The sequence below is a fragment of the Arvicanthis niloticus genome, chromosome 8 (assembly GCF_011762505.2).
Source record: "Arvicanthis niloticus isolate mArvNil1 chromosome 8, mArvNil1.pat.X, whole genome shotgun sequence".
Taxonomy (NCBI): Eukaryota; Metazoa; Chordata; class Mammalia; order Rodentia; family Muridae; genus Arvicanthis; species Arvicanthis niloticus.
Genome location: NC_047665.1, coordinates 64492885 through 64517448, shown reverse-complemented (window position 1 = coordinate 64517448; position 24564 = coordinate 64492885). Strand labels below are relative to the sequence as shown.

The window sequence follows — 24564 nt, the reverse complement described above, 5'->3', positions numbered from 1 at the left end:
AATCTCTAGAAAGTGGGAAGAACAATTATTAGCATCTCTCTGGGTGAGGAATCTCAGTTTGGTATGTAAAATGAGAACTGGGACAAGCTGGAGGCCAGGAGACCAAGCTGGAAGCTAGGAACCTGGAAGCTTTTATGAATGCCCCGTCATGTCGCCACAGACATGCTCTAGAAAGCATTTTGAAGGAGGAAAAGACAAAGTGGAGATCCTTTCAAAAGAAGAATCCAAAAGAGTAACTGTTGAAATCTCTTAGTTACAAGAAGTAAGTCAAGCTCATTAAACGCCTTGGACATGGTAACCTGGCGGAGAGCTATGCCGTATCTCCAGCTTATACTGCAATTAAAATGCACGAGGTGGGGCCAAACTTGGACTGGAAATGCTGATGGAATGCTTTGGCCTCAGTGGATGGCGTGTCTCTAGCTGTGCTAGCAACTAGAACATTCTTCTTTGCCTTTGTCTCTCAGGCCTATCCTTGTCTAAGTCACTGTTTCTTTTAGCTCGGTTGTATCCTGTTGCTGCAAACCCACTATGTTGAAACTCTAATCCTAACTCATAAAACATGACTACACTTGAAGTAGCTACAATATGATGATTCCATCGGAGTGAAGTCTAATCTGACAGGTCTGGTAGTGTGTAGGAGTGGGATACGATATTGATATGGAGCGAAATTATGGGAACACCCAAGGCGAAGGAAAATGTGCTAGCTTTCCTCTACTGTGACACAGTCACTGAGCTGGCAGGCTTATAAAATGATAAGGCTTATTTTGGCTCCTAATTCTGGAAGTTCCAGTCCATAAGCAATTAGTGCTATTGCTTTGAGTATATGATGAGGGAACATGTCATGAAAGAAGGGGTATGCCCACTGTATTAGTGACTTTTCTGTTGCTGTGATAAAACACTATGACCAATGTGACTTATAGAAGAAAGGGTTTATTTGTCATCCAGTTCCAGAAGATTAAAAGTTCATCATGGTGGGGAGGCATGACAGCAAGCAGCCACAGAGTGGATGAAGTTGAAGCCCAGGAGTCACATCCTGAAACACAAGTGCCAATCAGAGATCACATACTGGAAAGTGGTGCCTCTCTCTTTACTCTCAAAGCCTACCTTCAGTGATGTGTTTCCTCCAATCTGGCTACACGTCCTAAACCATCTAAAAAGTATCATCAACTGGGAACCAAATTCCAAATGTCAGAGATAATATAAGAACCATTTCAACTCACCCAAATCACCACATCTGCCATGATGGAGCAAGAAGTCACTCACCTCATGGCCAAGACCAGGAAAGAGAGAGAGGGAAAAAAAGAGAACAGGTCCGGCAACCTCCTCTTTTGGCATGCTCCCAAGACTTAAAATCTTCCCATCATTACCCACATCATAAAAGCTTCCATTTCTTCTCAATAGTACCAAGCTGAGGACCAAGCCTTTAGCACATGGGCCTTTGGGGGAACATTCTGGATTGAAGCTATCAGAGTAGCTCTCACAAGCCAGAGGGGGGGAAAAAAAAAAACCTTAGATGTGAATCAATCTACTGTTATTTGGGTGACAGGCTTCTAGTGTCTATAACTATGAGAAAACCAAGTTCCATTAAGCTACACTGTGTTATAAAGGCTTCAGCTAAACCACATACGGCTCTACTCATGTCTGCTTCTGAGCATGCAGTGTTTCTAGGAGGCCTTTTAGATCCCCATTTCTTGAGATTTTTGCTCACAGCCAAGTAATGACTTGCTGTTTCAGTTTATGTGCATTTGTTTCTTATTCTATCTTTCCTCAAGACAAGGAAACCTTACTAACTGAACACACCATGCCATAGAACAGAGGGCTACTAGTTACCTCTTTAAATCTAACACTATTAGATGAAGTAAAATGATAGATTTACTTTCCCGTTTGTACTAGTTATATTTGAAGCGCTGAACAGTCTCTTGTGACTAGACACTGCCTTAATGGTCACAGCAAGTACAGAACAGTCTCATCATATCTACTAGAAAGTTCTAATAGATAGTATTGTGCCAGTATAGAAAAAAGCATAAAAGCCATACAATACCCTGAAAGTCCCATCATGGCTGGGGTGTTGTTAGGGTCTACATTTGTAAGCAACATATTACTATTTAAGGTAGTATAATAAAGGAGATGGAATAAAGAAGTGGTGGTGGGCCTTATCAGCACATCCCACAGGGGCTGAAGGACAGGTGAGAGCTCCCTGTTAGTAGAAAGCCTTTGTGGTCATTTCTCTTTGGAGCAGCTAATGGTCCACATATTTATTATTTATTTATTTATTTATTTATTTATTTATATCAGATCTCGATATGTAGCTCTGGCTAGCCTAGCATTTAAAGTGCAGAGACCAGCCTAATCTTAAACTTGTACATCCTCTGGTCTCTGCCTCCAAAATGTTAGGGTCAATGGCTAGCTCATGACCTTTACATTAAACGTTTGAAAATCAAGGAAGAGAACCCAATGGGAGTGGCCTATGTGAAGAAAAGAATCTACCCAGCCAGATGGGAGCTGAAGAAAAGTTGGGAGTTAGAGCCTCAGAGACAAAGAACTACAAGTTTCCTATCCCAGGGTCTTCCCAAAGAAGAACCACTTTCCTTTACAGGTTCTCATGTTGCAGCTTATAGGTGTTGCTTTAGTGGCTGATCCAGAATGTTCCAATGAACAACAACTAAAGAATATGCTCTGACCTTTGCTTTTAGTGTGGCATAATCAGCAAATGCCTTTCTTTTTACTTATTAAAGTAAGTAGTTCCTGGGGACTACCTGGGCACACAGGTACTGGTATTAGATGCCGTGGAAGATGTAAGAGAGTAAGATGTGCCTTGTTCAAAGTACCCCAGCCTTTTAAGCAGGCTTATCTCATCCAAAAAAAAAAGCAGTCTGAGGACTGAAAAGGGTGTGAGTTCCTTACGTTAGCCTTGGTCCTTACTTTAACCTCCTTAATAATTTTAAAGATATTCCTACTTTAGCAGTAAGGAAAACAAAACAAAACAAATAGGCTTCAAGTTTGAGACCCTCTCTTCAAACCAGCCGTCTTATTTTCTGTAACAAGCTCCTACTGCTAAGATAAAACATGAAAGTGTCTTCTCATAGCCCCAACTGTTATGTTACTGAAACAAATCCTGTAATTTTCCACTTTTATGAACAGTTCATCTAAAAAGAGTTTTTCGATTTCAATCTTGCACATTCCATTTGAATCCATGTATATACCCCTCAATCATCCCCTAACCCCGAGATCTGGGATTGCAGGTAAAGGCCACACAAACACCTGAAATCCTTTTAAAACACACCATCTCCCACAAAGAGGACACTTCATTTCAGAGAACTCGCTTTCAATTAAAGGCGCTTGTTACATTTTAAAGAGGTTTAACAAATGAATGATTAAAATGATCACATTAGCAGTTTTAAAAAAAAATCAGTTGCCAATAATCCCAGAATTAATAGTCAGGAGACAAAGGGCAAGATATATGGAGGGGTGACAGCCCAAAATAAATCTCCCAGATGACAAAATAGAGCAGGTTTTAATTTGGAATTGTGTCCCACCCAGGTTTGCGGTGATAGCATGCATCCATCAAGTTTCAATGAAGATGAGGGGCAGGTTTAGCATTCCAGCCCAGCACTGAGTGAGGCTGCCGGCATTTTCTCACCAGGTAGAAGGAAAGAGCCGCCACAGTCTGGCAGATCCTCGCTGTTCCTCTTCCCCGTGCCCACTGGTCATTCCTAACTGTGTTGAAAAAGAGGTAATTGTTGCTTCAAAGAGCCTGCAGTCCGATAGATTCTCCCACAGTGCTTTAAAATCATCCCCCGACGATGAGGCTACCCAAGGGCTGAACTTAACGCCCCGCCATATTTAAAACCCTAGTTATACTGAGACTGGCTGGTGTGTGAAGCATTCAAAGAAAGGAAACTGGCAAATCATTTTTCTCTCTCATTCATGGTCCCCTTTCACTAGTTTAAACCACCTGTATTTATTCTTGCATTTTTATCTCCCCGGCTTTCTTCTCTTTTGTGTCATGTAAAAGTATTTATTTCTGCCGCTGAATTATGTCCTCTTTATTGCTTAGGAAGAGCAGTTGCCTGTTATCTTTCATGGACGGGAAAGTGGTACCTTTTGAGTGGTTTCTAGTCGTGGGTATTAATGCAGCCATCATCAGGATGGCTTTATCATCCACTGAAGCCACTTCAAGTTCATTTGCATTGTACAATATGTATTTCTATATTTGTGTGGAGCTAAGAAGAGCTGAAACTCATTAAAATTCAAGCTATACTCCATGCTTAAAACTTCAGAAAATTCACCGACTGTCTCAAGTGTGCTGTGGTATCTTACCTTGAATGCATTGTCTGTATTTCTGGAGTCAGTGAGTAGTTATGCTATAACGCACCGTAGACTAACATAAGAATTAACTGGGTTTGAAACAAATGCTCTAATTATAAATAATGGATTAAGATGTGAAGGGGGAAATGTGACATTCATATATATGCATAGTGAGTGGATCTGTGCTTAGGAATACACTTAGGAATACACTTGCCCACACTTGTGAGAGCAACTTTGGGTAACTGAGTAGTTGTGGGTTTACAAATATTGATACCAAATAATGAATGAAATGATTTCTGAGGGGGAGAAATGGAGGGTGGGGGAAGAGGATGGGGGAGGGAGAGAAGGAGAGGAAGGAAGAGGGAGAGAGGGAGCAGGAGGGAGAGAGAGAGGTATCTACATATCCTTGATGGTATATGTGCATGCCTATGCAGGCCTGGGGTTGATGTCAAATGTCCTCTCTTGCTCTCCATGTGATTTCGTTTCCTTTCCCGTTACCATGATAAATGACCCCAGTCAAAGGGTTTGTTCCAGGTTGCAGTTCATATTACCAGGCAAATCAAGGAGACTGGAACTGAAACAGCAGTCACATCTGCACCCAAGGTCAGAGAGAGAGAGAGAGAGAGAGAGAGAGAGAGAGAGAGAGAGAGAGAGAGAGAGAGAGAGAGAAACATGAATGACTACATGCCTGAGTTTAGCTGGCTCTCCCTTTTCATCCAGCCTCTGAAACTGTGTCACCCATATTCAGAGTGAGTTTTCTCACCATAATTAAGCCGATTAAGTAAATCTCTCACAGGTGCGCCCACAGGCTAACACAATCCAGACAGTTTCCCACTGAGACTCTCCTCCTAGCTGATTCTAGATCATATCAAGTTGACTTTTAATACTAACCCTCATGGGGGCTCAGTAGTTAGACGCTTTTACTGCTCTTCCAGAGGACCTGGGCTCTATTCCCAGCACCCACATAGGGTTGCTCACCACTTCACAACCATGGCAACAGCAGCTCCAGGGATCCTCCAGTCTTCACCACCAGCCTTTCCCCTTGGTGCTTAGATTCAAAGTCAGGTCCTTCCTTATGCTTGGATAGCAACTGCTTATCCACTGAGCCATCTTCCCAGTCCTCGATTTCTGTTTGAAAAATTGGATATTTTGGCATGACTCCTTATTTCCTCAAAGATTTAAAAAAAAAACAAAAAACAAAAAAAACAAAACGTACGTAGTAATGCATCCATGTCTGCAGTGACTTATAGGTTCAGATATTTGTAGGCACGACATTCGAATACATCTGTCAACTGCTTTAACTAACTTCCTTCCTTTCTCCTTCCTCCCTCCTTCCCTCCCTCCCTCCCTAAAAGTCTACACTTGGCTTCCTTCCCTTTTCTCTCTGTCTTCTACCATGGGATAATGCTACAGGAAGACCCTCACTAGATACTAAACAGATGGCAGCATTATGCCATAGATTTCCGAGTGTTTAGAACTGTGATTAAATAAATTTATTTTCTCCATATATTACCTAGCAGGTAGCGTTCTTTCAGGCCAATGCAAAGTGGACAAAAACATAGCAGGAAGCCAGAGATGAAAAGACCTTGTGGGTCTTGAGATAGCAGGAGAAGGAGAGAGGTGGGGTGGGGGTGGGGAGGATTAGAACTAAGCACAGTGAGGCGGGTGTTTTAAGAGGAGAAACAGTGCTTGAGAAATCCAGAGGGAGAATGGCCTACTGAGGGAAGGAGCCTGGGCAACTAGAGATGGAACAGGTGTGAAGAAGAGGAGAAAGGAGAGAAGGCATTGAAAGGGTAGTCAAGAAAGTCCGGAACTACCAGTCTATTTCAGGATTGATGAACCGATAATTGGCCAATGACGTGCAAGACAGGGCCACTTATGCAAATCAAGCCTGGGAATTTAAAGAAGCTTTGCACCAGTCATCAGAGCTTAGGGAATTAGAGTCTCTGACCTCCAGGACAATGGGAAGTCCCTATTTCTCAGCAGTGGTGATAGGCAGTGAAGGATTGCTGAAGGAGATGAGGGCGACATGGACCGTGTTTCATTCCCTTTCCATGTGTTTTAGACTAAATTGAATTGAATTAAATTAAATGGAATGTATTAATGAGAAGATAATAGAACTGATTTATCCAGACAACTCATTCTTTCCTGTGCAGTCAAACACTGGATAAAACATTAGATTATGGCCTCTGAGCCAGTTGTAATTTCAGAAGGAAAAGCTGACATGTAGTTCAGACTCAACTTATTTTTTTTTTTCCTGAGAAATATACTTTTCGTAAAATTCCTTTTAGTTGGTTCCCTTTCCCCCTTTGTTCTATTCTAGGACTTTAAACCAACATGTATGTGGACAACATCCTTGGCCCTGGGACAGTGGACAAGCAGGGGTAGTCAGCGGTCTGTGTTGTTATGGCAGCACACACACACTCATTTGACATGGCAAAATTATGGGATATCAACCAAGAGATGCCATCATAGATATTCAGTATTTGGCTTGCTTTATAGGGCTATTTGGACCATCTGTCCATCACAAATAATTAAGGTTAGATATAAAAAAAACATATATATATATATATATATATACTAATGCATATTTACATATTGATTTACACAATTAGATAATATATAATGGGAGACATAAATATATACATAATGGTTACTGAGTAATGGATATATTTAGGCAAACCCTAATTTAATAGACAATCTTAATAGTTTTTCACAAAAGAATCTATAGATAACAGAAACCTGTGCCTCTTCCCTTGGGAAGTTGCTGTTTCACCGAAGTGGTCCAAACATAGAAAGGTAGAAAAGGCAGAAATAGGGCTTAGGCGGTGGCTCCTAAGTACTTATTACACAATTACTAGGAACCTTGGTTCAGATCCCCCAAACCCACACAAAAAAAGATGAATGGATGTTGGCCCACCGGTAATCCCAGCACAAAGTAGCAGAGACAAGGAATCCCACAAACAAGCTGGCTAGCTGGATTAGCCAAAATAGCACCTCTGAGTTAAGTCAGAAACTTTGACTCAATATGTAAGGTGGAGAACTGTAAAGAAAGACATATCAATTTCTGGCACACATAGACATGTACACATGTGAACCTGTATGTACATGTGCCCACATACCTGCAAAAATGTACACACAAATGCACATACAACACACAGAGATACAAATGCAATATCAGGCAGAAACCCCTGGGCCCATTTGCATATCAGATAAGGCTCATACTGAAAAGCCAAGCTACAGACATGTTAGAAGGGTCTGATTGAGAGCCAATCACTTCTGTGTGTGTATGACAACAAATGGAAGAATTACCATTTGACTCCAGTTTAAAAAAAACACACAAAAACCAAAAATCAAAAACAACCATTACCATCACAACAGAAAAAAAAATCAAAACCAAAACAAAAACGCAAGGTTGTGACTTAAAAATGTATAATTTTTACAAATTTTTCACATAATCCAGAGCCCAAAATAAAGTTATTCATGAATTAGATGATTACATAATAAACCGCTTGACTACTTTCAATGGCAAACACCACAGTAAATTTACAACTACTTCTCTTGAAAGCCAAGCTACTTGCAATGGGTCACTTCTGTCCCTACTTCACTCTGCAACTTACTACAAATCTAAAATACCTTGACAATTTATGTTTTAGGATTAAGGTTTACAAGTAGACTGCTTGTATATAGCTGAGAACTCTCCCTGCATTAGGAAAAGCTGTTATGTCTATTTGGCATGTGGGTACTCCCAAGCGTGTTATATGTTCACAGGCCATGTTGTTTACATGCATTGTTCTGAGGTTACACATGAATTGTCTCATGCATTGTTCTAAGATTACACTCATATAGGTGCAAAACTGATTACATCCACCATTGGAGTTCCTAAGTTCTCTGGGTTGAACACTCTGTTGATCAGATTCTAGAATATCAGGTGCTCAAATAATGATGTAGCTCCATGGAAAGCCTTCTATGACCTCTTCTTTCAAAATGCATGGCATCCCTGGATTATTAAACAAAAGGGAAAGGCCACTACAATCTTCATCACTGGGTTCCCACTGAACCAGTCTGAGGCTGTGCAAATTGTCTCTGTAGTATCTTTTTTGCTTTGATAGTCACCTAATTTTACTTTCTTGAACTGACCCATGGTCTTTTGATGACCGTATTCATGTGATCACGGCTGAAGAGCATATATTAGTTGCTTTTGAATTGCTGAAATCAAAATACCAGGATAACCTAAAAGGAAGAATTATTTGCTTTGGATCTTGATTTCAGCCCAGAATAGTGGGGAAGGCATGGCAGAGCAGCTCTGTTCATAGTGGTGGAAATGTGTGATAAAAGCTGTTTACATCCTGTTGAGCTAGGAGGCAGAGGACAGAGAGATGCTTTGCTGGCTTTTTTTTTTTTTTTTTTTTTTTTTTTTGGGCTTCTAACCCATGGGATGATGCCACCTACATCCAGGGTTGGTCTTCTCACTCAGCTAATTCTTTCTGAAAACATAGATAGATCCAGAGATGTGCCTTATCATATCCTGGGTGATTCTAAATCTAGCCAATTTGACACTGAAGATGAGAAATCACAGTAGAATGATTCATAGCTCATCCTTGGTAACTTTCCCTTCATTCTACATCAGCAGGGTAATAGGGATCAAGCACTATATTCACGACAAGCATAAAGCAGCATATTCATGCTGGAGATTGTACCCTCTTATTAACAATTAGGATCTGAGACCAGTTTGAATACATGGGTTATAGGTAAGTCTTCTGCAATGAGCCAGTTGCTGCTTCCAGCCACCTATTTATTAATTTGGTCACAACTGATCTGTCAAACAACTTTCCCAATTCATTTTCCTGTGTATTAAAAATTCTCAACCTGATGATATGATACTGACTTAAGTCCTTCAAAGTGATTGATCTTCTAGTTATTGTACAAGCACTCCCAGTTAGCACGTGTGAGAATGATCATAAATAGAAGTAGTTCCCAAATAATTACCTCAATAAAATAGGATCTTGACTTGTTGGCTTCACTGTGGGTCTTCCTATAGGATCAAAGGGCCACCTCTTCACTCTCCATCTGATATCTGCAATGAGTTTAAGTAACCCTGATATGAAGCTTTATTTTTCTTACCCAGAGAAGCCATCCTCATTTTGAGTTTTGTCTCCCTTTGTCTTAGATGAGAGAAGATGGCTCATAGTGACTCTACTGGAGAACATCAACATTCTTTCTGACTTAACTAAATCTATAACACTAGATGTCCATTGTATGCCATTTCTCTTAAGTTGTACTTATACCCCATCAATGCCATGTATTCTATCATCCAATGTATGGATGCATGTACTGCTCAGACTCCCTACAATACAGAAGTATGCAAATTTATATTTGTTTAGCTCTCACAAATTGGGTACCACTGTGATTATCTGTGTTAATTCTTCAATATCCACAATTCTGTGATTTGGATAATAGTGTTTTTCTTATTTTATGGAACAGGAAATTGAAGCCCAGAGTCACTAAGCAATCTTCACAGCTACATAGGGTCCAAATTCCCAACTGGTTTTCAAACCATAAGAATATACTGCTTCCTTATATATGTCTAAACAGACCCTTTGGAGGTAGAAACTTAATAGTTTTCAGGAAAAAAGAGCATCTGTTGTCAAACACAATTTGGAGATTCAACATTCAAGGTAAATAGCTGGTCTAGTTCCAATTAAAAAAAAATTCTTATGCTTGCTTTTTTAGCTTAGATCTATTAATTTGCTATTTTTCCTTATTAAAGAAATGATATTTCTGGGTAAGTGTTTCTAGATTTGGAAGTCATTTTCATGACTAAATATTTATTTGCCTGTAAGAATCCAGGCTAGGGCTTTGCTGCCACTGGGTGCTCAATAAAGATTAATGGATGGCTGTGTATGTCTATGTGGGCATCTTGCACTTAGGATCTGCCCAGCTCTTCGAAAGCAGCACAAAAGATGTGGAAAGATGAAAGTCACAGGTCACCACCCCACCACAGTCATGGGTTTCTGGACTGGGCTTTCAGCCAAAGCATCCCTAAGGGGATTCGTTAGTAAGAATTCCATGCATGTTGTTGTTGTTGTTGTTGTTGTTGTTGTTTTGTTTTCTCTTCAGAAACAGCAGAAGGATGCTGTGCAAAAGAGACTCCATTTCCATTTCCAAGACTAATATCAAATATGAGAGAAAATTTGCTTCTCTGATGAGCACTAAAGAAAACTAAATATTTTTTAATTGACACATTTTCTATTATTATATATATATATAAAGAAGATGAGTAATAAGCCACATCAGATGGTTTATTCAAACTGTCAGAAGAAAGGATGAAGCATGAGTAACTCTCCAGAGAAGCGTCTGTGAACTGGAGCAGTAGAAAATGGCAGCCAGCAGCCATACGTTCGTTTACTACCGAGTCACGCTTGAGAATCTTGCAGAAACAAAAGCCACTTCCCCACCAAAGTACATGGTGGGATATTTCTAGAAGTGAGGAAGGAGGGCAACAATTCCAACTTACTTCATGAATAGCCCAAGTGCTCATGTGAGCCCTCAGAAATGGGCTTTTGACAGAGTCTGGGGTCAGCCTTGGGACTCTGGAGAGGGTTCTGTCATTCTGAGCAAGCAGCACTAGACATCAAAAACCCTAGCATCTTCCAGGATGTCAGGGCACTTGCCTGAAACGTCAAACTTTGCACTGCTCTGAGAAGAGGTTGGTGGAGGAGAGCCTCCCATATTATCCCTTTTCTCAGGCAGTGCTGGATGCATTAATATTTTGTAGAGCTTATCCCAGCAGGGTCACTCAATGGCCCTGATTCGCTGTACATCTCTGGGTCTTCCTGCCTGCATGAGCAAGGTGAAAACTAATGTCTTCGGGTTGATCTTGACTCTAATATTTCACATTCCCATCGATGGGTTCACTCATAAAATGAGAGTCTTTAATAGGAAAGCTCTTTGTGTCCTGGACGTTTGATGAGAGTTTATTTATTGCTGTTAAAAAATAAAAACCTTTTTATTCCCTTCCACCAAACCCTTCTCAGTAATGAAAGGGCTTTATGGATTGAGATATCCTGGAACACGAGGGAAGACTTTGTTGCATTAGTGTATTTCCTTCCATTATGGACATCACAGCTTACCATTTTCTCACCTTAGAGGAAGATCTTTGAGAAAGGTGTTGGGAGGGTGGGTGCTGGTATTATGATCTGGGAGTGATTGTTCTTAGTGTTTGCTAGAGAAAAAAAAAATACAGAAACCAGGTAGCTCACATGAACAAAAATGTACAGAATACATATGTCAAATGTATTGATGCACATTTATTATTTTTTTTAAAATCCTTTATCCTAAAACAAAAGTTAAGGTTTTGAGGGATGGAAGAGTCATTCCTCATTACCAGTGGCTTCAGCCCCATAAGCAGGCAGGCTGCTGTACCATGAGACCCTGTGAAGACCATGGGAAGTAAGCTCAGCCCTGTAATGTTGACTCTCTCAGCTGCTGACAGTCCTCTGCAGGGAATCAATGAATGTTTCTATCTGTCTGCTTTCTTGACTTTGTTTTGAATCAGAGAAAGAGGAACTTAACTGTTGGGGTGGGGCACAGTGGGGAGGGCCCTTTGGAATCTTGAAGGAGATACCTTGCTGTAGAGCCTATAGCATAGTCACCTAGGATGTACTACCTGCTTGTTATATTATTATTTATTCCTGCTTTTTATTTCAATTTCTCACTCTGTTGTAATAAGTTACTGTCTTCCCAGCCATCACTCTGTATTGACAAGTAAATGTCATCCACGTTTGATTGACATCTATTGCTCCTGAATGCAGAAATGTGATTTAGGAATCAATTCTACTTATTTATTTAAAAACATTCTTATATGTCAAATGTATTTGCAGGTGGGATAACTCTCCTAATACTCACTCTGGGGGCCCTTGAATATTGTAAATTCAAGTGGTTTCTTCTTCCAGCTCTTCCACTATTAGGAGAGGTGGCTTTCCTTTGTCACAATTTCCCTATTTTCCCTTCTCCAATGCACATCTGGGGATTCTGCTATGGCACCTACAGAACTCTGTATCTTATGAAAACCAGCACTTTTGCAAATACCGCTTGCCTTATTGTAAGACCTTCAAAGGCATTTGGACAAGTGGTGGCTTCTCCTGTATGTTGCATTTTTAAGCAAAGACAACTTCAGGTCCAATGACGGTATCTCCTGAAGGGCTCTGCAATTGGAAGTCTGTAAGTCAAATGCTCCTGTATGCTCTCCTCATCGTGTGGCACTTGTTAAAAAAGAACCAGCCCTCCTCCTTTTGGGAGGTGGGCAAGCTCATTTCAATCAAGAAATGTACTTTGGTTTTTTAAAACACACGTCACTCTTCTCATCTTATTTCATCTAGGAGGCTGTGGAAGCAAATGCTAAGGTTTAAAAAAAAAAACACGCACATCCACTGTCTGTAAAATTGGAGAGAGCCCTCCTTATGTTAAAAGTGGCATTTTGAACAACACCTGAAGCACTGATTGTGGATGAGCCAGGGGAGAAATGTTGTCATCAAACCTCCCTCCTTTCAACCTTCACTTCCACCTCTAAGAGCTGTTGGCACTGGGGAAATAGATTTAGGTGTGACCCTTGAGTCCTGAGAGCAGGTGCACAGCTGTCTCCCTCCCCCTAGTATGACCAGCTAGGGCGCTGCCATCCTCTGGGTTAGACAAGGAAGTATTCAGGATTTCACTGTTCATCCCTTGCAGAGAGGTGGGGGGAAGAAGAGAGGCCGAAAAAAAAAAAAATCCCACATTGTCAGAGTAATGCCAAACTCTGTGTGAGTGGGATGAGCAGAGCAGATGCTGCAGAGAGATGCCAAAGCGGCTCCCCTTCCTCTGTGCCTTGGGTTCCTATAAATTGCTCCGGCGCGCGTTTGTCAGCCTCCTCTTCTCCTGGCAGGTGGTACCCAGGCAGAATTCTGCGTTCAGCCTCTCTCGTTCAGCTTTCGGCAGTGAGGCTTTCGCTGCTGCTGGCTAGCTCTTATCTCCGTCCCTGAGCTTCTCTGAGGCGCGGATCCTGCAAGTCGCCGCTGCTCCGCGCATCTCGGGGGCCGCCCGACCCGAGCTTCCGCAGCCCTCTGGGGCTTTGGGGGTGCGCTTCTATTAGAGTTGTGGTGGCTGCAAAAGAAAAAGAAAGGAAAAAAGGCAAGGGCAGACGAACCCAGCCAGCGAAAGAAAAGAAGCAAGAAGCAGGAAAAAAAAAGGCAACTTCTGACGGAAAGTTGGTGAGAACTGGCGCAGTCTGCAAAAAAGGAAAAAAAAAAAAAAAAGGAAAAGTCGATCGCCGGCAGCAGCGGCATAAAAGTGTGAGCTGCTCCAGGAGAGCGCAGCAGGCGGCCGCTGCCTCTGCCCTCCGGGTGGCCGCTCGGGCACCCGCCGCAGCCACAGGTGCGAAGGGGCTGGTAAGAGGCGAGAGGGCGCCCTGAGCACCCCTCCCCCAACCCCCACCCCCAGCTCGGGACTTCAGCTCAAGTCACTTGGCGCCCCAGCTCCCTCCCTAGCCGCAGCCTCAGCGGGGGGGAGCAGGAGCCGGTGAAGAGCGACTGGCGCGCGCCCGCCCCGGGGAGTTGGGGTTCGAAGGGGGATTGTTTTCGGCTCTGAGGAGGTCCCCGCCCAACCTTCAAAATTTTGTCCAAAAGCAGACAAGAGGATCGGCCCGCGTTGAGCCGGCTCGTGGGCAGCAGGAGGCGCCTGATTGCCGCCGGGGCGCTGGGGGTGGTGATGGTGCTTCTGCTGGTCATCCTCATCCCGGTGCTGGTGAGCTCGGCCGGCACGTCGGCGCACTACGAGATGCTGGGCACCTGCCGCATGGTCTGCGACCCCTACGGGGGCACCAAGGCTCCCAGCACCGCCGCCACTCCGGACCGGGGCCTTATGCAGTCCCTGCCCACTTTCATCCAGGGTCCCAAAGGCGAGGCCGGCAGGCCGGGGAAGGCAGGCCCGCGTGGGCCCCCGGGAGAGCCTGGACCACCGGGCCCCGTGGGGCCCCCGGGTGAGAAGGGAGAACCGGGCCGCCAAGGCTTGCCCGGTCCTCCTGGGGCGCCCGGCCTGAATGCGGCCGGGGCTATCAGTGCGGCCACCTACAGCACGGTGCCCAAGATCGCCTTCTATGCTGGCCTCAAACGGCAGCACGAAGGCTACGAGGTGCTCAAGTTCGACGACGTGGTTACCAACCTCGGAAACCACTACGATCCTACCACGGGCAAGTTCACCTGCTCCATCCCGGGTATCTACTTCTTCACCTACCACGTCCTGATGCGCGGAGGGGATGGCACCAGCATGTGGGCTGATCTCTGCAAAAACAACCAGGTGAGCGCGGGCAGGCAGTGGGGAGGGCGGAGAGTAAGTGCGGGAAGGTGCTGACAAGAGGGAGGAGACCCCGGAAATGGGGGTGGGAGCCCGCGGAGGAAGGGCGCGGCAACCCGGCTCCCCGGAGCTAAGGCGAGGGGGACTCTGTGACATGCTGGAGAGGCGGGGGTCGTATGCGGAGAAGGGCACCTCACAACCCAGACAGGGTAGTTTTAGGGTGCCAGACCCGTGCTCGGGGCGCTCAATTATGAGCATGAACCTAGAAGGGGGAGAAACTGGGATCTTGGCCTTGGGGCCAACTCGTGGACTAAGGGAGTCTTGGAGCAGGGCGGGAATCCCTGTTCGGTGGCATCATCTTCAGTTTAGGGTCGCTTACAGCCTTTCTAGGAGAGTGTAGAAGGCTTCAGAAGCCCGAAATGGGCGTGTCAGGGCTCCAGACTCAGAGGAGATAGACCTGCACTCCGGGGAGAAAGGAAAGACCCCCAAGAGGGAGTCTCAGACAAGGCCACCCAGGTCTTAGACCGCACTCTGCTGCGCGCATGTAATGGAGTGGCCTTTGAGAGGTCTTGGGCGGTGAAACTCAAGAGTCACTTTACACTCCAGTTAGTTTCCAAAGGAAGAACTGCTGGGAACAGAAAAAGTTGCGTTTACACTGTAAAAGTATAGCAGCTGGCATGCAAACACAGGAACCCCCACTCTATGCTTTGGAGTAGGAAAATGAACAAGGAGGTGGTCCGGGAAGGTGGCCAGTCAGAGCTCAGCCCTTTCAGCACCTTCTATATATCTCCAGGGCACCAAGGTAGAGAGAGGCTCTCCCTAACCCTAGGTTTCTTGACCACAGCTGCCTTGCCTTGCCTTAGCTGCAAAATAGCCTCAGAATCAGGACCTGCTCTTCAGAGCTGGTAGGTGGTGCCACAGGGGCCACTGGCCTGCAGTGCCGGCCAGGACTGTGCCTTTGTTAGAGTCAAGTCAGTGCAAAGCAGAAGCGTCTTTGATCTTTTAGCCACAGGGGGAAATACACGTCTAACTGCCTAAAAGTGTAATCGGACCTTCTGCACACTCCAAGTAGCAGGCACCCGGTGGTGAGGCCTTCCTACTGGTAGCCAGCGGTGCAGTTGAGTTCCTGTGTCCTGAACTTTGTTTACTGACCACCGACAAGAAGAAAGATCCCGCGTCCCTGTCATCACCTTCAAGATATCTCATTTCATGCAGTGATTTTGACTTAGCAAGGGCTGGTGTGCTCTAGGTCTTTGGTCCCCTGAAAAATCAGATATTATTTAAACCCAATTTTCTACTGAACACCTTTAGGGCTTTTCCTTCTGCCTCTTTTCTTTCTTTGTTTTCTTTCTTTTTCTCAAGACTCATTTTAGTGTCAGATTTTTTTTTCCCCAAAGGTAAAAGATGAATGTCCTAAAAGTATGATACACTTTTAAAAGGAGCTTCTTCTTTTCTGCAAATCCCTTTAAGATCCTCCAGGACACTAGGAATAATAATAATAATAAAATATATTTAAAAATTAAAAAAAGGAAACATGGCCACCAGGAGGCACTGACAGGGTTGTTCATTACAGTTATTGTGCATGAAAACAATATTAAGGGAAATAAAAATTGTTCCCTCAACAGTGGGTTAGGCAGTTGCAGGATCATGGCTACAAAGGGCATGGCTCACTACACCAAAATAGACGTGCTGTGTCTGGCTGACCAAAAGACTTAGGAACCTGCCCCCAGTAGGCAGCTCTCAGACTCAAAAGTTAGGTCTGTAAAGCACTAAATACTAAATGTAAAACACTAAATATTTGTTTTTATAAGACATCAACTCAGATATATTTTTAGAGCCACCCATTATAATATACAAACAGTCCCATTTCGTCAACAATATAGAACGGTAATTAAAAAAAAAAAATCTGGTGACTGTGAATGTAGGAAGCCCTAGGAAGTAGCACAATAGTGATTTGAGATGTTGGTGGCTAGATGATAGTGTCTATGCATATACCAATGAGTAGAAGAAAAGCCTTCGGTATACGAGTTCTAAAATTAAAATGTGCATGCTTTATTTTTTTTTTAAACCATTTCATTGGGGGATAAGCTGTTTCCTGTATCACCTGAACATTCAGGTCTATGGGGATCAGGAAAGCAACTGGGTAAAGCACCTCTCATGCTCTCTGATGGCTGCTTGTCAAGTTGCTGCTTCTTCAGAAAGTGGGTAACAGGTAATTCAGAAAAATATATGACTTGTGGTAAACAGCATGCTTCTGAGTTCAGCGTGGATCATCTTAGAGAGTGATGATTGCGATATTACAGCTAAGGAGTTTTGTCTTTAGAATAAAACACTTTCGTAAAATCTGGCTACAGCCGGTGCCAAGTGGGAAATCTTGTGAAACAAATATTTTTCATTAATTTTAAAATAAATACTTTATTCCTGATTTTCGATCATAGTCCGTATGCTCGTTTGTTAGTGTCACAGTTTCCCCTCTGAGATGACCTAATTTGTTTTTATAGAACATCAGCTCAGAGATCCATATCAGAGTGACGCTCTCTTAGATGAAGTGGATTTTGAGAAGCACAAAAATTAACAATGAGGGAAGGATGCAGTGTTTCACTGTGGGAGGGAGCAATGTCTCTGGACCACAGCCATACGAGGGCCATCTTATTTATGCTTTGTGTTAAACACAGGGTCACAGATGGAGACATCAAAGGCCAATAAATTAGCCTGATGTACCACTTAACCTTTTGTTTATGGTTCCACGAGAGTACAATGAAAATCGAATTACCAGAACATCAGCGATGATTAACTCAATTAGCAAATGTTGCCGTAAATACTTTGTATAATGATAATCCCTCAATAATAAGGCAATGCTAAAACTATATAGCCTATTATATTCCTACAAACATATCACTCACTATAAAGGACCAAAGTTCTCATATTTCCCACGAAACCATTAGCCTACAGTTAATCATCTCATCTGGTGAAAGCCCATCCCAGTGCATATGAAAGGTAAAGCTCAAATAGCTTTATATAGAGACAGGGGAAATTTGTAATGCTCATATACTTGTTAAAAATCTGAAAAAAAAAATAGTTTCTGAGCACAGCTACTATAATGTCATTATAGTAAGCCACCATAATAAAAACTAAATTGCCAGAAAATTAGTCATATAAAAGAATTAGAGATAAGCCTTTCACTTACAAGAATTTATTAGTTATGGTAGCAACGGACATGAACTACATTGGAAAGAGTGAACACTGTGGGGGTTTTATATTTATTTTTTATAAAGAGTAATGATGTGCCATGCCAAATTAGTCCAAATTACTTCTCTCTTTAAAAGCAGAGAAATGCATGCTAAAGATAAAGCCAAGGAACTCTATAGTTAACATACTGAGAAAAGATAGTAAAGTGAATTTAGGCAGAAGCAGGTATATTGGACTGAGAAGGATGCATTATACTCCCCCGACAAAATGCTGAAATCAGTGCACATTTAGGAATCCGAAAATAGCCTTCAGGGCGAACACATTACCTTCCTCAATAGTTTGATGGCTTTGAGGAAGAATTGCTGAAGTCAGTGGGATAGATATCAGAGCTTGAAATTTCACGTCCCATTATACTCTTAGAATGTGATGGGTGGACAGGCTACTGACATCACGGACACTGGCAGATGGTGGGTATTTAATTGGGAAAGTCCTGGGCTGCTGCATAGGTTAAAATGTTAGGAAACTGATTTCTGTGATAAAGCGACCACAATAGTTTTATTCAACAAAGGAAATAAGAAGTGCAAAGGAGAACCTTCTAGTGTGTGGATTCACACCACTGCATTAGCAGCTTTCTCTGCTTGTGCTTTCTGGACTGAAAATGGCAACACTTCCTTCATTTAGTCTAAAGAACAAGAACCCACATTGCATATTTTCAAAAGGTTACAGTCTCTAAATCAAAGATTTCAAGGAGTCCTGGCTCCCAAAGTTTTCATGTAGAAAACAATGAAAATGGACAACACTCATAAAGCATATAATAAAACTGCTGTATAAACTCTATCCTCATCAATAATAACTGAGAAAGACATCAGTTTGATGATAAGTCAACATATTGTTAATATAGATAATTGCTAGTTTACATTTTAATTTTTGCACATCCATTAAAAAATCCACATGCTGTTATAGTCAAACCATAGTGATAATAGTCTCATTGCGTAGATTTTCTTCACTAAGAATTAATAACTAGATGGACTGAGTAAACTTTTAAGCCTTCAGCTTCTATAAACTAAAGATTAATTCCTAAAAAATATTATGAAGTCCAAGGGCATTGTTACGTAATGGTTAAAATGGATCTCATCACCAGCGGCAAACACATTTGAGTTAAAGCTTTGAGTGTAATCACACAGCATATTGGTTTCATTATATTAATGCCAGTTAGCATAGTGATAAGCAATTCAAAATCCTTTAAGCCCTTCTCTTCTTTTGCTATATGATACCCAGAAAGAAAAAAATGTTAAAATACTACTCAAATTACATTCCAAGCTCAGGGGTGTCAGAGAGCCTTCTCCTTTTATGGCATTTCAGCATTAATGTGAGAACGTATCTTCCCATGAAAATTTAATTTGAAAACTCATCATTTACATTTTGAAAGACATATGGAAATTCTTGACTTATGTCTCATTTTTTTTTCTTTTGGCTAAGTGATAAAACCTAACATATTATACCCCAAGTCATACATTATTACATAGTGCAGGTTTACAAAAGCCACTAAATCATTTGCTATGCTATTCAGGGAAATATCATTATAGTGGAAGTGAAACAAGCCACAGAGTAGAAGATGTGTTACTGAAATAAACCACACACAAGCCTGCCTTTTGAAACATTTTCCCATGGCACAATCAAAATATGTCTAAATGAGGCTGAAGCATAGCTTGACGAGGGATCGTGGCAGAATGGCCGTATGATATGATACGGCGGGAGATTTGACTGTTTGCAAATGTTGATCAACCCACTAATGAGACAAAGGCAGAACATAAGCAGATTAGTGTCTGCTCCCATCCTCAAAGCCAGACACATTGACAACCACATAAATAAGAAGAGCTATTCAACAATATCATCCAGCAGTCCTAGAAATTGAGCAGTCTCAGGTCACAAATTAAATCCCTTCTATAACTTTTTAGATCTGGTGAAATTAAATTAAAGGCACATATAATTAAACGATAAAGAAGCACGGATAAAGCAAAAAGAAGTTTGGAAATATGGAAGATGCAAACAAATATATTTAAGCGAGTCAAGCTGCTTCTGAAGTAGCCTGGACAAAAGGGGCTTTGCATGTATCAGATTTCCAAAGCTCTAAACCAAAAAGCTTTCTTCTTTTATTTTCCCTAGGTCTTCTTTTACTACTGGAGATGTCAGATTTCTAATAATTGTGATGATCCATTGAAGTACACAGTTAGTTGGGATGCTGTTATTTGATTTAAATTAAAATGCAAAACAATGCTGCCATTTCCATTTCAAAATGTGACTGGATGTGGAGATTCAAGGAATCAGAAAAAGCAGCAATTGAAGAGGAAATTAGATCGGCATGCTTTGTTTACAAGGATAGAAAAGATGCTAGCAATGTCTCTTATTAAAGCAACATTTTTCTCTTTTCTCTTTCCAGTAACATAGTTGAAGTTGTTATGGAAATTCCTTCTAAACCTATGGGACCAACAGCAACATCAGTGTGCTACATTGTATGCTATGGCTGCAAGTCTGCTATTATGTAAAAGAGGCTACTTGAGGATTCTCTTTTTACAAACTCTAACTCTTGTCTGTTTCACATAGGTGCGGGCTAGTGCCATTGCCCAAGATGCTGATCAGAATTACGACTATGCCAGTAACAGTGTGGTCCTTCACCTGGAACCAGGAGATGAAGTCTATATCAAATTAGATGGTGGGAAAGCCCACGGAGGAAACAACAACAAATACAGCACATTCTCTGGATTTATTATTTATGCTGACTGATAATGCAGAGACTGAGCTTGCTGTTCTGAGTTTGAAGGCTGGATTCGTATGGCTAACGTCAGTGAATCAAGGATCCCAGAGGATGCCCATTGCAGGGCATCTTGGTTGTGTAAATGTGGGGAGATCAAATGCTACCTGACTCACATCTGTATCACTCAGACACATTATGTAAAAAAGTATTTAATGCAAGATAAGCAGATGTGTGATCCACTACCGCCAAAGCAAACACTCCTTATTGTTAGTGTCCATGTGAATGAAGTCCTATATAGACCACAAATTTTTATAGAAAAATCTAAGACACTGAATTATTTCTTCGATATCTATGATACTTTGGTGTACTGTGATCTTGCTGCTTTATCCACGTGTCAGCTTTGGTTCTTGTGAGTTTACCTGCTTATTAAGGTACTTGGAGTCTATCTGTAGTGTAGGGAGGAGTCAATTTTCCCTGCAGGAGAAGGTCTAATTGAAGTAATGCTGCTTGTCCCCAAAGATATTGTTTGCCTTGTACTCTGATTATCTCTAGAGCTAGACCTGGGAATGATTCAACTTGAAGCCTTAACCTGGAATTTTCTGGATTTGTGGGAATTCCCAAGCCTGTGATCATTTTCACATTTTTTTCTTTTCATGTGATTTTTTTTTCTTCTTTTCTCTCCCTTTTCTGGTGATAGTCCTTAAAAAAAAATAGAGATTGAAATTGTATCATAGGATTACCCTCTAAGTGTGAAAATGTACAATTATGTAAGGTATTTAGAAAAAAATTCCGTGTGTCCATTTCATCAATAGAACACATTTAGAATCTCTTGAACAGCCAGAGAAATTTATTCTTTGGTATGAAGTCGGATGGAGGTTTCTGCCTTCTTTGGAACAAAAGATTGTTCATAACCAAAGGCACAAAAGTTTAATTTGAGCTACTGCATGCGTCACCAAGGGGACACGAAGTAAGGCCTTCAAAGAGTTACCACAAATCTGTAGCCTGAGGTTATTTCAAAATTAACAGTTTCACATAGAACCAACATGACAACAAAGTGTATATATTTTATATAAATATCTGCCACACACTTATTTATATACATATATGTTAGATGAAAATATTATATATACATGGCTTCAGTCCACTAGGCATGGTGGCTGCACAGCTCAAAAAACTAATTTAAAAAGTATATATGTATACACACAGAACCATGCACAAATTATTTGACTTATTTTAGACCGAAATATATTTTAGATGATACAAATACATAGAGTAGCAAAATAATAAAAGTGACTTCTCTTTAAGAGTTATCCAGAAAATCAAGCCACAGTAGATTCCAATGCCCCATGTCACACATGTGAGAATTAGTTGATCCAGCGGTTATTGTACCCCATATGCAATTGATACTTTAACTGTATTCTTTAGCAGACCACTAACACAGGACTTTAGGAAGCAAGAATCTCTTTCTCACAATGTTTATGAAACATAAACAATTCTTCCTTTTCTTTCTGTTGGATTGATGCTGACAGTATAGTGCGAACCCATTCTCTCTAGTTAAAACACACTGCCAAGAGCCATCTCTTTAGTGTAAGGGAAAGATCAAAACCATGTGAACACGTCCTACTAGCACACAATTTCTCCTCTTAGAGTGGAAAATCTGTTCCCCTTTCAGTTGCCTTTAAACACTCTGACAAGTAGATTTCAAAACCAGAGATTTTAAAATCTGCTTCATTTACTGGGGAAGGACATTTGCATTTTTCCCTTTAAAGGAATTGGGTTGTTCTTCTGGCTCACTCCACTTTAGTACTTTTTGTTCTAATATACAGAGAGCTTGATCAGCTATGATCAACCAAAATAGCTTCAGTTTCGCAAACCTCGATTTTCCAAGAGTTATGCATGGTGTTCCCATCTAAAGGTGGTGTTTGCTGTATTTAAATGCCTTGGTCTGAGTAACTGTCGTGATTTATATGATAAAAACACTTAGATCATTCATCAAGAATAGTGACTAATTTGATTTGTCCCTTCTAATATGTAAGATAACTCACCAATGAATTGCCACAATTTTAATTTCTATTTAACAGCATATATTTATCAAAGATGGGTTGGAAGCAACGGATTAGAGATTTGTCTTGGGTACCAAATCACATGGTGAGGATTCAAAGGATTAACTTATAAACAATAGTGCACATCAATTAAGCATTTTAACCAACATTTTGAAAAGGTTTTATTAGCACAGAACTTCATGGCTGGATCTCTTCTAAAGAGTAGTGTTTACAAACAGACTGTCATTTCCAATAGACCTGACCTTTTCTTTAGATAAATAAGCATTATTTTCTCTGTTTAGGCCTGAGGAAAAAAGAAATAAAAGGTACATGAAATAAAGGGATTATATATAAGGCAAGCATTTCTCCTTTTCCTTTGCATTATAACATGAATTAATTAAATTGTGGCCTTTGTTATAATAACTGTAATGATTCATTAAACTATATTATGTAATACAGTTTTACTTTTATGATTGCATTTTTTATAATTCACTACTGTTACATGTTCTTAGACAAACTTTTCAAAAACACACCATCGTTAACAGTAAAAATGGAGACTAAAAAGCCAAAGTCAGAGAAATTGATTTATTATGTTTACATAAATAGGTGGAAAACACATAGTTAGCCATACAAAATATTTTTATTGTTGTGAATTGATTATTTTATTGCAGTCTCCTTTGAGGAAAAAAAGTCTCAAAATTTAACTTCCCTGGTTGCAAAAGTGATTTAAAAATGCCATATTATTCATTAAGCATTAATTAAAGAACAGCAGGATAATTAGTAGGACCATCAATATCACAAGAAACATTAGATTGCTCCAGAAGGGGGCAACTTAGCTAGAAACATTTTAATTTTTCTCAAGTAGTGTAGATCATAGAGTCAGGGCGGGGGAAGACATCCAACATGACTCTTACGGGATATAGCTTTAAACTGTTGTTGGGAAGCATGCTCTTCTATATTTATCTTATTAAGGAAAGACAATGAGACTTGAGCCCAGTATTCTCCACCAGAGATTTTCCTGTTATTCAGTTTCTATAGAGGGAAGTAACCAGTTACCGGTTCTATGTAGATTGGATTAATGTCTCTAGTAGATTTGAAATCACTGACTAATTTTTCTCTGCTAATTTTATCCTCTAGGTTGGGTTCATGAACAGCCATCCTATTTAAAAGTCAGCCATTGTTTAGGGTTTTCTATGAGTATCTTATCAAGTACTCTCTCAGTCAGACCTCTAAGGAGCATCTTAGGAACGATGTTGGTGAGGATGTGTGAGTAGCCGTGACCTCCGTACCTCATCAATCGATGCTTTGTGTGTATGTCATGCGCCATGAGAATCCGATCTTCATAGCCTTCATCCACTAGAAAGTGGACCCTGTGTAAAAATATTAACCCGTTACATGCCAGTGGTCTCACATTTGAGATGTTACCTCTCACTCCTAAACATACTGTACTTGTAAAGATTCTGCCTTTCACTGTGGCATATATACCAGGGATTCTAAGTGAATACCAAACAGGTGTTACTTCACCTTAGTATGAATGAGATCCTTATTCTGTGCACACAGAAATGTCTACAGAGTCATATTTCTGACAGTGTCTGGCAATACTGCACTAAAGAGAGCTTCCAGGGCTTAGGCCATTTGAATGAATGTCCATAATAGCAGTTCACTGAATAATTTTATATTTCACTCTCCTCTCTAAAATGCTTAGGCTCAATTTTGACTCCCCCCTCAAGTAACTGGGCATTTATGATTAAAATATAGAAACAAAAGAGATCTTCATAGGAGTTAAGTCAGCTGGTTTTCAAGTGCAGGGTATGTGCTATGTCATTATACAGTCAATGAAAATGGGTTGGCAAAGTATTCTGTATTCAAGCCATCTGCTCCTCTGAAGTCTATAGGAATTTTGACTTAGTAGCAATCTCTTAACATTAGATGAAGCTGACC

General features: G+C 41.1%; 2 protein-coding genes across 17 annotated transcripts in view; one reads left to right on the top strand and one right to left on the bottom strand.

Moving 5' to 3' along the window:
• Nucleotides 1-908: 908 nt before the first annotated feature.
• Pter (phosphotriesterase related) overlaps nt 909-24564 on the bottom strand; it is an 82122-nt gene continuing 58466 nt past the window's right edge. For 7 of the 16 annotated variants that reach the window (XM_034510308.2, XM_076939507.1, XM_076939500.1 and 4 more), the window contains one exon: nt 23195-23993. In XM_034510308.2, the coding sequence (XP_034366199.1) occupies nt 23783-23993 (211 nt within the window). In that variant the 3' untranslated portion in view covers nt 23195-23782. Of the gene's footprint in view, nt 4901-5199; nt 5437-9297; nt 9386-22773; nt 22928-23194; nt 23994-24564 lie in introns of those variants that run through there. The other 9 variants (XM_076939506.1, XM_076939508.1, XR_013112296.1 and 6 more) reach the window with 8 other exon arrangements.
• On the top strand, nt 13099-23174 carry C1ql3 (complement C1q like 3). Its single transcript, XM_034510310.2, has 2 exons — nt 13099-14640; nt 20431-23174. Exons 1-2 carry the CDS (start codon nt 14053-14055, stop codon nt 20608-20610), a joined length of 768 nt encoding a protein of 255 aa, XP_034366201.1. The 5' UTR covers nt 13099-14052; the 3' UTR covers nt 20611-23174.